Below are 15,903 nucleotides of genomic sequence, written 5' to 3' on the forward strand. Positions count from 1 at the left end.
CTTCAATTCGAAATCGACCTACGAGATGAGGCAGTTTAATGACTAAATCACTGATATCGAATGATGATTTCGTCGATAAGCTGCTCGAGAGAAGCTGGAGTGTGAAACTGTGGAGGCGACTGTGTTTACAGAGAGAAAAGTAGTTGAAACCGTTGTAGAGAGAGAAAGTTCCAGCCGTTATGTGAATAAAAAATAAAATCTTTGTCTTTTTATATTTTAATAATTTATCTAAACGTACGGCTGTGATTAAAACTAGGGATCATTATTTTAGTGGCTAGGATTAGTTCCTAGTTTTTATTTTAGATGAGGTTTGTATTTGATCAAAAGCCTATATATATATATATATATATATATATATATATATATATATATATATATGAGAAAGATCCTAAGAAAACTCAGCTTATCAAGAAAACCGAGAAACCCGCTTAATCACCGTTGATTTTATAATCATAATATAAATTATGATTTATCAAAAAATCAATCAAATCTAATTCTTAAGAGCATCTCCAACCATACAAAACCTTTAGGTAAAAAGTGAGTTGGCATTCCAAATATAAAAAATTTAGCCAACCTGTTGAAAAAAGCGTACTCCAACCACGTGAACCTGTTGGCTATAATTTTAGCCAACCTCTTATGGATGGCTATATTTGTCGAACCTCTACAGGTCTGTAAGAAATCTGTAGGATGATTGCATATCATTTATTACCATATCAAACTCATATATATATATTCTATTTTAACAAACTAAAATATTAATAACATTCTATTTTTAAATTATAACCAACCAATATAGCCACTACCATTGAAGTACAATGTCTTACCGGTTCAGCAAATTTTACATAATATCTTACAGGTTCAATTTAGCCAACGATTATAGCCAACGCCGTTGGAGATGCTCTAAGGGATATTATAGTAATCTTCTACATATATTTAATGCAGTCACTCAGTAATATATTTAATGCATTCAATCAGTAATATATTTAATGCCTTTAATAAGTACATTTAATAAGATTTGCAGTTAATTGATTTTCTTTTCTATATTATCCATATCTCAATCATTCAATCAGTATTTAATTTGAATTTCAAATTTTAAATTTTAAACTTGTCGTAGGTAGGAGATTTCTCAGCGGAATCCGATAAAATATTTTCTCATTTAATTATATGATAGGTATTTCAGTTTAAGGGTAATGGAATTCCGTTAAGTGTTTACATTCACAAGAATAAGATTTAACAAGATTTCATTAAGTGTTTTGATGCAGATTTTGTTGATGAAAATTATATATAAAAATTAAAATCTTTCACTCGTATTTTCTATTAAATGTTTTTCTGAAAATAAATATTTAAAAATTTTAAACTTAATAAGGTCTTAATACTCATCGATATGAATTATATTTTTCACATGTAGAAAATCACTCAATGGAATTCGGTCAAAAGAATATCACTCAAAGAAATTATTAAAAATATTAGAACAATCAAAAGAATATCATAAGGTAAATAATTCATACAATTAGAAAAATCTCAAATTTTAAAAGAATCTTACATGGCACAAATATTTCTTATTAATCATAAAAAATATCTTAGAGAATCTGTTCAAAATTTATTATTTAAGATAGTATTTTAAATAATCTTTAGATAAGATTGTTTTTTTTGTCGTAGGTAGGAGATCTCAACGGAATCCGAAAAATATTTTCTCATTTAACTATAGGAGAGGTAATTCAGTTTAAATGTAATTGGATTTCTTCAAGTGTTCATATTCATACTAATAAGATTTAACCATTCGTTATGTGTTTTGATGCATATTTTTATGCAGATTCTTTTGATGAAAATTATATATAAAAATTAGTGTTTTTCACTCGTATTATTCTATTAAATGTTTTTCTGAAAATAAATATTTAAAAATTTGAAATTTAATAAGGTCTTAATACTCATTGATATGAATTATATTTTTCACATGTAGGGAATCACTCAATGGAATTCGGTCAAAAGAATATCGCTCAATGCAATTATTAAAAATATTAGAATAGTCAAAAAAATATCACAAGGTAAATAATGTATACAAGAAAAATCTCAAATTTTAAAAGAATCTTACATGGCACAAATATTTATTATTAATCATAAAAAATATCTTAGAGAGTCTTTTGATATTTATTTTTTAGTATAGTATTTTAAAAATATCTTAGAGAATATTTTGATATTTGATAATAAAAAGTAAGATTCTTTAATACATTCATTTAAAGACTTTTTATATTTAGATATTTCACATATTTTAATATGAATTATTTGAGAATTTTATTATTTAAAAATTAATATTCTTCAAAATGTTCGCTTTAATATAAGTCTCCTTGACGAATAATTCGAGTTAAGATTCTGATAAGTGTTCATTTGTGCATTCATTTACAAGGTATCTAATATAATATTAAAATAATATCATAATTTGTTATTATAGATAATTTTATAGTAGTGTTCCCGTAAATATTAGATATTTTTAAGATATAAATAATAGAATAATATGATAAAGGAGTTATGATAATATGATATTACACATAATTTATTCATAATTATTGTACATGGATAGATTATGTTGAAATGACAAATTTTTGAAAATGATATAATTTTGATCCAATTTTATTATTAATCTTGATATTCTAATAAATGTTCACTCAAATATGTAGAATAATATATATTAGAATCTTTAAATTGATATTTTATGAAATTTATATTACTTTAAAATGTTCCCTCAAATATTATAGATTAATACATTGTAGAATTTTTAAATATTTATTTACGAAGTTGAACTAAAAAATTTATTATAATATATAGTTAATAAAGAGATTCTTTACACTACTCGTTCAATTATTTTTGAAATGAGGGTTCTCACATATTTATTTTATATTAAAAGCAAAAGATAATTAAAGAACTTGAGTCATTGTATATAATTTTTAGTAAATTTGTAATATTAATATTATAATATTAATTACCAGAATCTTAATTAATTATCACTTAACTAAATAAATTATGATAATTCAAATTTTAATTTATTTAAAAAGAACACATAATAAATCATATATGATCAACAAACGGAACACCTAACAACTTCAAATTAAGTTATAATTTTACTAATATCAATCTTATAATCATATGTTGAGATTCTAGTAGATGTTTGATATTGGATTCTAGCAAAGAATCATTGAATAGAAATTGATTTGAAAGAATATTTTAAATCAAGTTCTACAAGATTCTACTACTTGTTTTTACTATATGATATGATAGGTGTACTTGTAATCAAACATATTTGTTAAACATTTTAAAAAATGTTTTAAATAAAAAATTAATATATTATTTTTGGCTTGAATTTTTAGATTCTCCTATGTGTTTGATATTGGGTTCTAACAAAAAAAATAAATCAATTTAAAATTTTAATATAGAAAAGAATTGGTAACTTAATTGAGAACTTATTTATATTTTCTATGATTTTTTTTAAAAATAAATTAAATTTCCAATAACTTCCAATGATTTTCGACCGAGTTTGGTCGAAATAAATAATTTCGACCAGTTACGGTCGAAAATAGCTGCCGGTCGAAAATAACCGGTCGAAAATAGCCACTTTTCTTGTAGTGGATTTTTTTCGATAACTATTCTAATATCACGATTCTTTTCAATAACTATTCTAATAACTATTCTAATATTACGATTCTTTTAACTACAATAAAAACTAATGGATATGATTAAATATTTTTGTCCTGCATTTCCGATAATATTCTTGTCTTGCATTTCGAGTAATATTCTACAAACTACATGAATATTATCCCAAGAATCTATTTTATAAACTACATGAATATTATCGGAAATGCATGACAAAAAATATTTAATCATGTCCATTAATTGACATATTATTTTAACGGTAGATCTTGTAGTCTATAAGATCTTGTATTCCTATCCTGCATTTCTAGTAATGTATTATTAATATTCTTGTCATGCATTTATTGTTTCGGTTTTAATTCAAAACTATCTTAATAATTTAGACTATTTTTGTTCTGCATTTCTGGGTATGTAATATTAATGATTTGTCCCGCATATTTGTGATATATCCAAGTGTTATTTTGTTTTGCAATAAATTCAATTCGTTGCAAGACAATGATAAAATTCAATGCCAATCATAGCAATGTCCAACTACATCTTTATTTTGTATGCAATTATTATTTTTATTTGTTAGGATTCGGTGATTGAACACCAATATTATGTAATTATTATTTTATGTTATGCAGGATTTAGACTTTTTTCTTGTTGTACAAATATCTTGCGGCCCTTAGATGGGTAAGAAATGGATGGCTGTGATTAAGTTTCTAAAACCTCCACAAAAATCAGTCTCCATAGAACTTTTCTTTTGTGAAGTATGTTCAACAAATATCATGTATTGATTAAAATTGTTGAAGATCATCTATGTTTCATAAATATATAATGTATGTTCTGCAAGTTGAACAATGTCCTGCAAACTAAATATACTTCGTAGAATATAACATTTTATAATGTTCTACATGCGAAACTTATATGATATTCAAGATTTTAAAGTGAAATAATGATTTTGTACAACATGATGTGCAAAACTATACGTTTTGCAATGTTTTTATGCAATATTTCGCTTGCAGAACATAAGTGGTCTCCACGGTCTCCAATATAAGTGGTGGTCTCCATAGAACTTTACTATATATATATATATATATGTCTATATATATATATATATAGTCTTACTCCAATACAAACTACTAAATACATCCTTAAATGCGAACTAATGCTTTTAAGAGTATGGGGAGGTTTGTGGACACCAAGAATGGTGGGGCTTGGCAAGGCCTGTGGGCCTAGTTGTGAGGGGTAGAGCTCTCTATATAGACATATCAAGTTTTAGAGATTGATTAGGAGTAGGTGTTTGCATTGGAGATATGATAGAATTGATCATTTATCATTATCCTAAGTTGTTGATGGTTGTCTAGGACTCTATATAGTCATCTCTGAAGAGTTACAATCTGTCTAGAAATCTTAAGTTCATTCTTCTTGATAGATTCATAGTTAGACTAGATACGGATTTAAACAGGGTTGAGGGCACATGTCCTGAGGTTTCACAACCTACGTATCTCAAATGTGGATGTCCAATGGGCTTTTAGCCTATATTAATTAATTACGCAATTAATTAATAAATTACAAGTATGGGCCTTTTAAATTGGCTTTATTCCTTTTAGGCCTTACAATAAATCGAAACACAATTAGGATTTGGTCCCCAACTTTGGATAAGTGCCGTAGAAATATTTCAAAAGTTTTAGAGTCCTTGCATGGTTTCCAGAGCCTTATATATGACTTTATGAGCCTTTTACATGAATTTTCGAGCCTTCTATATTGCACATCAAGTAATTTTATCAATATTTATTACAAATATAGTGCTCGAAAGCATTCTCATATCTTTTAGGGGATTAATTCCATTTTTATTGAAATTTTTCATGATTTAATATAAAATTTTAGAATATTTATGAGCCTTTAAATAATTTTCTGAAATATAATTCTAATGTTCTAAGATTATTAGAACATTAGAATTTTTAATTTTCAGCTACTATTCGACCTCGGTCGAATAAGCCTTCCATGTACCCCATATCAAATTTGTTTCGGGTTACACCTTCAGGTCTATTCGACCTTAAACGATATCTAACATCCTGAAATCTTAGGCGCCGAGGCCGAACGACCTATGAACCTGATATTGTGCTTTTGTTCAATCTCAAACGAGATCAAATAGAAGCATTTTGTGATGTCCAGGTCGATTATTATGTCGACCTTACTTGCCGAGTTAAATTTGAAATTGAATAAAGTCGAATAGAATATTCTTTAATTTGGATGGCCAGGTTAAAAGACCTGGGTTTCATTCGACCTCGAACGTGGTCGAATAGAGGCCCTTTAGGATGTCCAAGTGTGAGCCAGACGCGCCCGGGGTTTACTTCACGGTATGTCAAACAACTTGTGGGTCTCGATTCAACACCGAATTTGATCTCAAATGAGGTTGAATATGGACCCTCCAGATTGAATATCTTTTTTATTTTAATATTTAATTTGCTACTTCCGCCTTTTTTAGGGTCATTTCTTAATAGGCTATTTTTGGCCTATTAGATGATAAATTAGTTGAAAAACCGCGCGTTGCGGCGGCCTATAAAAATTATATTGATAATTTAAAATTAATATTTGTAGAGTGAAAAATAAAATACCTAAGATTATATCTGTAATTAATCCGAACACTAATCATTTGTTGCGTGAATAATATTTTCATGTATACAAAGTGAACATAAAAATTAACAACACCAAACATGTCCGATAAAGAAAACAAATATTATAAAAAATAACCAGCAAACATGTATCAATAACAGTTAATTTATTGATTTTTTCATCCATTAATATCATATACAAGCTATATTGTTCTCCGGTGTTTCGATTTGTCGACTCTCACATCCGACAAACTCTTACTCTCGTTAACCAATCATCTTTTCGCCATTGAAAACATCTAGTATAGTGTAACTCATTATTGTATTAGATGGGGAAGACAAATAAGTTAAAAAAAATTGTGTGCGTTAAATTTTAGGGTTGATTTGAGAAAAAGACCGGCTTATAAAAAATTCTTTTGGTTTTTGATATACACTTTTTCCAAAAATATGAGATAGTTTCAAATTTTGATTTGATTTTGATATTTTGGAAAAGGTAGTTTTGAAACTTTCTTTCAATATATCCAAAACTAAAAAATGTATTTTTTTAATTTTGATATTTTTTCATCCAAAAATTCCAGAAAATTAGAAAATATCATAAATCCTTTTGGTTTTTGATATACACCTTTTTCAAAAATATGATGATAGTTTCAAATTCTGATGTGATTTTGATATTTTGAAAAAGTTAGTTCTGAAACTTTCTTCCAATATATCCGAAACTAAAAAAGATAATTTTTATTTTTGATATTTTTTCAATCAAAAATTTCAGAAAATTAGAAAAATAGAACAGAGCTCTATGAGAGACGCCACCTAAACGCCCCATGCTTCTCCTTTATATAAGCATATTGATTTTGAAAAAGGTAGTTCTGAAACTTTCTTCTAATTCTGAAATGTTATTCGAATATATCCAAAACTAAAAAGGACAGTTTTTATTTTTGATATTTTTTCATCCAAAAATTCTAGAAAATTAGAAAAATAGAACAGAGCTCTCCGAGAGGCGCCACCTAAACGCCCCATGCTTCTCCTTTATATAAGTATATTGGTGATTGGTCCCGTTTGTTAGGCCTTTCAATAGTTTTCCAGGAACATTCCAGATATGGGTCCTTAATGGGCTAATTGGACTTTCACGCCTTACAGATATTCAAAAAATTCTTGAAAATTCTCTTACGGAGGTGTATTCGATTGAGATTTTAATTGATTGTTTTTAGTTTATGGATTTTAATGGAATGTATGTGATTTTGATTTTGTGCGGATTCTTGATAAAATGTCACAAAGTTGATACGATTTAAGCACAATGCTTCAAAATCATATTGATTTTGGTGGAATTTCAAAAAACTTAAAATGCACGGAAGAATGCCACAAAATTCATCATTTTATGAAATTCAAAAAAAACCATCATATTTTAATGGATTTTAAACAATCCCAATTGAATACCATCAGATTTTAAAGCGTAATTTAAAATCTCAATTGAATACCATCAGATTTTGTATCATAATTTAAAATCCCAATTGAATATCTCAAGATTATAAATGCAAAAAAATGCTTTGAAATCCCAATCTAATACACCCCTCTTAATTTTATTTTTAATTTATTTTCCTAGTATTCTTGAGTGTTATAGGACTTATTGGGCCGGTTACATGAGCCTTTTGACAGGCTATTTCCGGTCATTTGACAACCGGGAGTTCAACCGGCTGGGGTTTCTTATATAAGAGTGGGGTTGGTTCCTCAACCTGGAAGCGGCAAAACAGCCCTTTCTGTGGCAAATATTATAGCAAGCTTTCTCACTCTTATGTCAGAAACATGAAATCATAGGGCAAAAACAGTTACTCACACAATGTACAATACAACCCAAAAAACCCAAATTTTAATGAGCTTTATGGTACTTGGTGTCAGCTTAAAAAAAGTAACCGAGGTCGAGAATTGTCACCAAACTCTAAAACTAAATTGGCTAATACCACTATTTTCTTGTGAGTGCAATGACCACAGTGTACACATTAGTATAGTCTGGCCCTGCCATATCATCATTGGTGTAGCCTCATATAATTCACACATGTACGATTTAAGTTCTAGGCAAAATAAATCAGACCTTTTTTGCATTTGATGACAGAAGCTCCATCTGTTCAGTAAGATCTTGCATCTGAAGCTTTGATTCCCCATTTTCCGAGGGTTGTGATGCAGCTGGTGGAGTTGATTCGATCTGTGTGGCATTTGTAGCTAATGGACTCGATAGGGAAAACTGCCCCCCTGAAGGATCAGTTAATTTTAGTATCTCATCAATCAAAGAGCTGTCCCACATGACATCAGAATCAGAATTGAAACTATCAATATCTAGGAACATGTTCTCATCCATAGTTGATGAGGTTGGATTCAGAAATATGCTGTTATCAACATTGGCTTCTCGAGCCACTTGTAAGCGAGGCTCATGCATAAGCATGTTTTTCAGAGAAAGATTGACGGCCGGCAACTCCTGCGAACCAACTAGGGGGGTTATCTCCGGAAATGGAGTCATTTTCACTGCATCAGAAGTGACACCTACCGGTAAAGACTGAATCTCTTCCGAAGGGCCAACAGCTGTAACACCTGTCACTAATGGCAAATCTGATATCCCTGAAGTCGGTGTCCCTCCAGACGTACAAAGGGGAGCCCTTCCATGATCTAATGCCTTGCATGACGATGTTACATCACCAAAGTGAATACTATTGGTATTACCTGTCAAGGTTTCCAACTGAGGAGATGCATCCAACATCATACGACTGAACATTGCAGTTGAACCATCATTCATAAAAGGCTGGTATTTGACAATCTGCCCATCAGCAGGAGTGACTGGATGATCATCTGGAACAACATCTGGTTTAAGTCTTCTTTTTTTCTTGCCTTCAGTTATGAGCCTGCTGCTCTCATTTTGTTGCTGTACAAACTGTGCCAAAAATCCAGGGCTGTTCACAGCCTTTGACAGGAATGACATCATTTGTTGTTGCCTTTGTTCCATTCCATGAAGGCGTTGTACCATTGTTTGTAGATGTGTATCAGTTGTCTGCTGCTGCTGCCTCGACCTGACAAGCTCCTGCATAAGCACATTCTTGTCCCTCTTCAGCCTCTCAACCTCTTCCTCAAGGCCAAATTTACCAACTTCAACACACGCCCCAACTGTTGAGCTCTGTCCATGTGGCTGCTGAGGCTGTTTATTTTGAGCATGAGCCGGTTTACGACGTACAATGCTTTTTAGCAAATGCCTTTGGCCTCTTAAGAAACCCTCATTTGCGAACTCCCATCGGTCAGGATCAACCTTCCTGAACCCCTGGTTATTCACATAACCGCAACATAAGTTAGATATGATAATGTGTAAATAAATCGAATTTAAGAAATGTTCAATATAATCTAGTTACACTATATATTAAACAAGTATTTTCTTATGTTCTATCTGGTATTAAGTGAAAGCAATTAAGCTGCACAATGAAGTAAAACATGATAAAAACTTAACCTAAGGCTTTTGTTACAACATACAACCAGAGTTTGAATTTAGTAGCAGGACGAGAGTGCAGGACAAACCTCTTGATGACTATATATACATATATAATGTATTATATTATCTAATAAATTTATCACAAATTATTTCAATGCTAAATGAAGTATACAAGTGATATTCAAAATTAAATATATTTCTAAAGTAAAAAATTTCCGTGGAATTTTCTCTTCCTCTATTACCAGTTAATTAAAATTCAACTAATAAATATTTAATTAAATATGACGTATAACTAATATGGGAAGAAAAAACATCAATAATAAATATAAATAATTAAATATATATTCTATCGAATAACATTTTACATCCCCGTGAGTTTTGAATTCATGCCAAAATATGATTTCAATCTCTCAATCGCAAGTAATCAATTTATATATGTTAGAGGTAATTAGAGGTCGAAGGTCAGACTTATTTCGAGTTTCAAGTTTGTGGCCAGACTTTCAGATTTCTAATTTAATGGCCAGACTGCGGTTTCGCGTTTCAAAACAATGGCTACCATTAATATCGACAATATGACAATATCGACATCAAATCTACATTACATGATTCAAAATAATCTGAAAGCCTGACCACAAAATTGAAACTCAAAACTTAAGTCTGGCTATTAAATTGAAAATCTCGAAGTCTGTCCGTATTTTTAAAAGGAACTGAAGTTTGACCATTAAATTGGAAATATGAAAGTCTGGCCCTGAAATTGAAAACCGGTATAAAGTCTGCCCATCAACATGTAATTTACTCTATCTAATATTTACACGCCCACTCCTTCTAATTGTTTAAGCTTATTTTTTATGAATGTATCATTCAATTATTTATATTTCCAAACTTTCCACATGTAATAAGTTTTAGTATTATAAAAATTCACCCACTCTTTAAAATTTATCAATTAAATATAAATAGACCTCAACACTTCATTCACTTTTTTTTGTAAGTGTTTCTTCTTCTCTGCGCTCAACTCAGTTATAAATAAATGGGAGAAACATATAGAGTATTTATTCGCAGATTTGCTCCTTTCCTTTTATTTAGATTTGTAAACACAATCTGTAACAATAATTATAGGTTTTCCATTTGTGTTAAATTAACCTATTCCCCGTTTAAACTAGTTTATTTGCATAATTATGTAAGAAAAAATAATTCATAAATTTTTAATATACAACTTCGTCACATACAATAAAACTTACTCATAAATAAGAAATGAGGAGAGTTTTTCAGGTAAAAACTCATTATTAAACAGGAAAGTAATCTTTCAGTTTTATTTCTTTTGTCAGGAGTAATCGTTCAATTTGAAAATTCTAAAGAATCCAAAATTATCTCAAGCAACGTGAAACTATATATGACGTATTTTAATTTGTGGATGTGTCTGTATATGATCCATTATATAATATATTATATAGGTGATACTATTATCATTTGGAAAAAGTATTATGACACCTACCATCTTCCGTTTTAGAAAAAATGCTATGTTTACCCTTAAAACATTGCCAAGATAACCAGATTTTAATTCAAATTGACAAAAATAATCATTCTGAAAATGGCAGTCAAATGTATCTGTGTTGGTCCACCCTAAATGTAGATCTCAAAACCAAAATTAATTTCAGAGTATACAGACGTTTTTAAGAAAAGATTCCAAACAAGGATGAGGTGCACATCAGATATCCATTGGTAGTGCACCAGCTGGTGTGGAGTCCTCAGGATCCATCGATTTTAGTATCTCAGCGACCGAAGAGCTGCCCCAGATTAAATTTGATCCAGGGGAGAAACTGTCAATACCAGGTGTATAGATAGGGTTCACAGCCTTTAGGAAGGACATCATTTCTTGGTGTCTTTGCTCCTTTCCATCAAGGCGTTGTATTATTGATTCTAATTGTGTATCAGTTGTCTAAGCCTTCTTGTTCAACTCGGCGACCTCCTGCTTGAGCACATTATTAATGTCTCGGCGACCTCCAGCTTGAGCACATAATTATTAATGTCTGTCTTGCTCTCAATCGCAAGTAATCAATTTATATATGTTAGATTAAATTGCAGGTCGCTCGCCAGACTTTATACCGAGTTTCAAGTTTGTGGCCAGACTTTCAGATTTCCAATTTAATGGCCGCACTTCAATTTCGCGTTTCAAAACGATGGCTTCCTTAATATTGACAATATCGAAATCAAATCTACATTACAAAAATCAAAATAATCTGAAAGTCTGGCCACAAAATTGAAACTCAGAACTTAAGTCTGGCCATTATATTGGAAGTCTGGAAGTCGGTCCTTATTTTTTAAACACGAAACTGAAGTTTGACCATTAAATTGAAAATCAGAATGTCTGGCCATGAAATTGAAACTCATTATAAAGTCCGGCCATCAACATGTAAAATACTCTATATGTTATTTACTCGCCCACTCCTACTAATTGTTTAAGTTTTTTTAATGAATGTATCATTCAATTATTTATATTTCGAAACTTTTCAACATGTGATAAATTTTAATAATATAAAAATTCTCACTCACTCTTTAAAATTTATCAACTAAATATCGATAGACCTTATCACTTTATTCACTTTTTCTTTTCTTTTTACTATTTTATACGTGTTTCTTCATCTCTGTGCTCAACTCAGTTATAAACAAATGGGAAAAACATATAGAGTATTTATTCGTAGATGTACTCCTTTCCTTTTATTTAGATTTGTAAACACAATATGTAACAATAATTATAGGTTCTCCATCTGTGTTAGATTAACCTATTTCTTGTTTAAACTAGTTTATTTGCATAATTATGTAAGAAAAAATAATTCACAAATTTTTAGTATACAACGTCACGTACAATAAAACTTACTATTATATAAGAAATGAGGAGAGTTTCAGGTAAAAACTCATTATTAAACATGAAAGTAATCGTTCAGTTTGAGAATGCTAGAGAATCTAAAATTATCCCAATTAACGACGTGAAACTATATAAAACGTATTTTAATTTGTGGACGTGTATGTATACGATCCATCATATAATATATTATATAGGTGATACTATTATCATTTGGAAAAAGTATTATGACAACTACCATTTTCTGTTTTAAAAAACACTTAGATTAGATAATTAGAATGACTATGCTAACATGCTATGTTTGCTTTAAAAGAATGTCAACATAACCAGATTTTGATTCAAATTGACAAAAATAATCATTCTTAAAAGGACATTCGAATGTATCTGTGATAGTCCACCCTAAATGTGGATCTTAGAACCAAAATTAATTTCATAGTACAGATGTTTTAAAGAAAAGGTTCCAAACAAAGATGAGGTGCACATCAGATATCTATTGGTACTGCAGCTTCTGGGGTGGAGTCCTCAGGATCCATCGATTTTATCCTCTCATCGAAGAGCTGCCCCAGATTAAATCTGAACCAGGGGAGAAACTGTCAATACCAGGTTCATAGTCAGGGTTCACAGCCTTTAGGAAGGACATAATTCCTTGGTCTCTTTGCTCGATTCCAGTAAGGCGTTGTGTTATAGATTCCAACTGTGTAACAGTTGTATGCGCCTTCTTGTTCAACACAACAACCTCCTGCTTGAGGACATTATTAAAGTCTCTATCGAGACCTTCAATATCTTCCTCCACGACAGGTTTACCACCTTCAGCAGATGTCTCAACTGTTGAGCTCTCTTTATGTGCATGATGTGGCTGTTGGTTTCGCCTATGATTAGATTCACGACGTTCAATGCTACTGAGCAAATGCCTTTGGCCTTTTACGAAACCCTCATTTGTGAACTCCAACAAGTGAGGATCAGCCCTCTTAAATCCCTGCAGGTTGTTCAAATAACACGAAATAGATTAGAAATACTAAGGTGAAAACTGATCATATTTGATTAGTAGCAAATATCAACATCATTTAACTACACAATATGTAAGACATGCATTTATTTTTGTGGATCACGCCTTATTCTCGAGTGAAAAGCCATTTTGCAGCACAGGGATGTAAAAGATTATAGACGAAACTGTTGATGAGATAATCTAGCAAATAAGAAACAGGGACTAAATTCAAGTTCTTGGTTGCTACTTTTACACTCAAAATCACACGGAGTTGTGCCGAATTTTGTTAACTTTGTTGATAGGACATCTTTGAGAAACAATATATATATGAACAAAACAATAACAAAGATAACTTGCTTGAATAAATGCTTGAAAATTCACTAGGGCATAAACGAGCCCAGTCGAGTCAATTTTAGGCTCGAATTTGACTAAATAACTTGGACTCGAGTTCGATTGAGCCATAATTTTATGCTTGCAACAACAATGCCAACCAAACATGATCTAAAATGATCTATGGCTAATTTTGGTGTATAATGTTGAAAAATGCTTATGGTTTGAACAAGCCCCTACATTTCTCTCAATAATTGATGAAATCTCTCTTTTTAGGTAATGTACCGGTTTATGTCACACTTTTGGATAATCCCTTGATCTATTTATTTGATTTTCTCTACTGAACTAAATAGAATATTGAATAAATATAAACTAAAAATTTGAATTTTTATTTTCCTTCTGATAAGAAGCTAGGCATAGGTGCGTGTGATGCATATTTTGGACACAATAAAAACAAGACTCAAGTCAAAAGAAAAAATAAATTAAAGACTATAGTTAAAACAACAAGGTAGCTATTAGCTGCAACAAATGGAATTATGTGAATACTGAAATTGGCAAATATTTTTTGTATCAAAATTAACTCTATATATAGCACATATTGGAGAGGCAAATACATATAAAAGTATTATAACATTTTAAGTATTATTCAAATAAGTCTTAGCTTAAGACATATTCTATTATATAAGAAAATTGCATTTTTCGGGTTATTAATTAACATGACTGTATGAGGTAATTTCTAACATGTGTGGATCATTTACTTATCTATTTGTTACTACCTCTATATTTTTTATACGACCCTTTTGACTTTGGCACGGACTTTTAGGTGGGGTGACCGGATAGTAAAAATTATTATTTTTAATTGATTTTTTTTGTGAATTAAAATTTTGATTACATATTTTTTTTCAGAAAAAGAAGATTATAAAAATAATACTTTTAACTACCCAGTCAAAGTACTAAAAAATATGTGCCAAAAAGTCAAACGTCATATATTAAAAACAAAGGGAGTGGCTTTTTCCTTTTCATTTCACACCTTTTTAAATAAAGGAAAAGGTATATGGAATTAAATCAAAAGTATTCTTTAGATAAGATAATATATTCTTTCATTCTTGAAATCCACGTATATTTGATTCAAAATTTTAAGTATGTATAAGAATCTTTAGATATTCAATTAAGATTTTAAATTATCCTAAAAATCTGATGATATTCAATCATGATTTTAAATTATACTTACAAATCTGGTGGTATTCAATTAGGAGAGATTTTTAAATTTTATGCCTAAATTCTAATAATTCTACATCAACTGAATGATATTGTATTGAGAATTTGCTAGACTTCACATGAAACCAAAAGCACTAACAATCCATTAAAATTCATATATTATCATTAATCCATTAAAATCTAGATTGCATACACACTCTATATCTCAACATTTAATTAGCAAGTTCTTAGATGACATAAAATAGATAAGAAAAATATAACTAATTTAGCCCGTTTAAGGCTGTAATGACAATAGTAAGAAAGAAATTAATCAAAAAGCAACCTAAATTGATATGTAGTCAAGAACATAAACAAACAACTCCAAATGTCCAAAGTTCATGTATCTTTTGTTAAATTGTTAATCAATTTTCATGAATATTATTAAAACTATTTACCCCGGTCAAAAAGATTAAACATCAAATAAATATACTCACACACACACAGAAAAACGCTCGAATAAGGAACAATCAAAAGAAATGTAGAGAATATAGAAAAAGAAATGACGTACATAAAAATTCAACTGGCGGATGAAGCTTGTAATTTTATTGTGCTTGAAGCACTTTGGCAAAATGTCTCTTTCGAATTCCTCTGGATCCTTCACAACGAAGCTATTATTCATTGGGCCCCAACATATAACTCTATCGGTGGTAGAATCATCAACCATATCATATAATTTCTTAATAAAAGGGTTCACTTTCTTTTTTAACAATGAAGATGGAACTACAATTGAATCACCATTGTTGGACAGATCAATTTTACCTTCAGTCGCCAT

At 30.2% G+C, this 15,903-nt stretch overlaps 1 protein-coding gene across 1 annotated transcript; it reads right to left on the reverse strand.

The window, feature by feature from the left end:
* Positions 1-7,971: 7,971 nt before the first annotated feature.
* Positions 7,972-15,903, reverse strand: LOC135151469 (heat shock factor protein HSF8-like). Its single transcript, XM_064089925.1, has 2 exons — positions 15,640-15,903; positions 7,972-9,534 (listed from the first exon to the last, which is right to left on the reverse strand). The coding sequence occupies exons 1-2, from the start codon at positions 15,901-15,903 to the stop codon at positions 8,317-8,319; spliced, it is 1,482 nt and encodes a 493-aa protein (XP_063945995.1). The 3' UTR covers positions 7,972-8,316.

The sequence above is a fragment of the Daucus carota genome, chromosome 3, assembly GCF_001625215.2.
Source record: "Daucus carota subsp. sativus chromosome 3, DH1 v3.0, whole genome shotgun sequence".
Lineage (NCBI taxonomy): Eukaryota > Viridiplantae > Streptophyta > Magnoliopsida > Apiales > Apiaceae > Daucus > Daucus carota.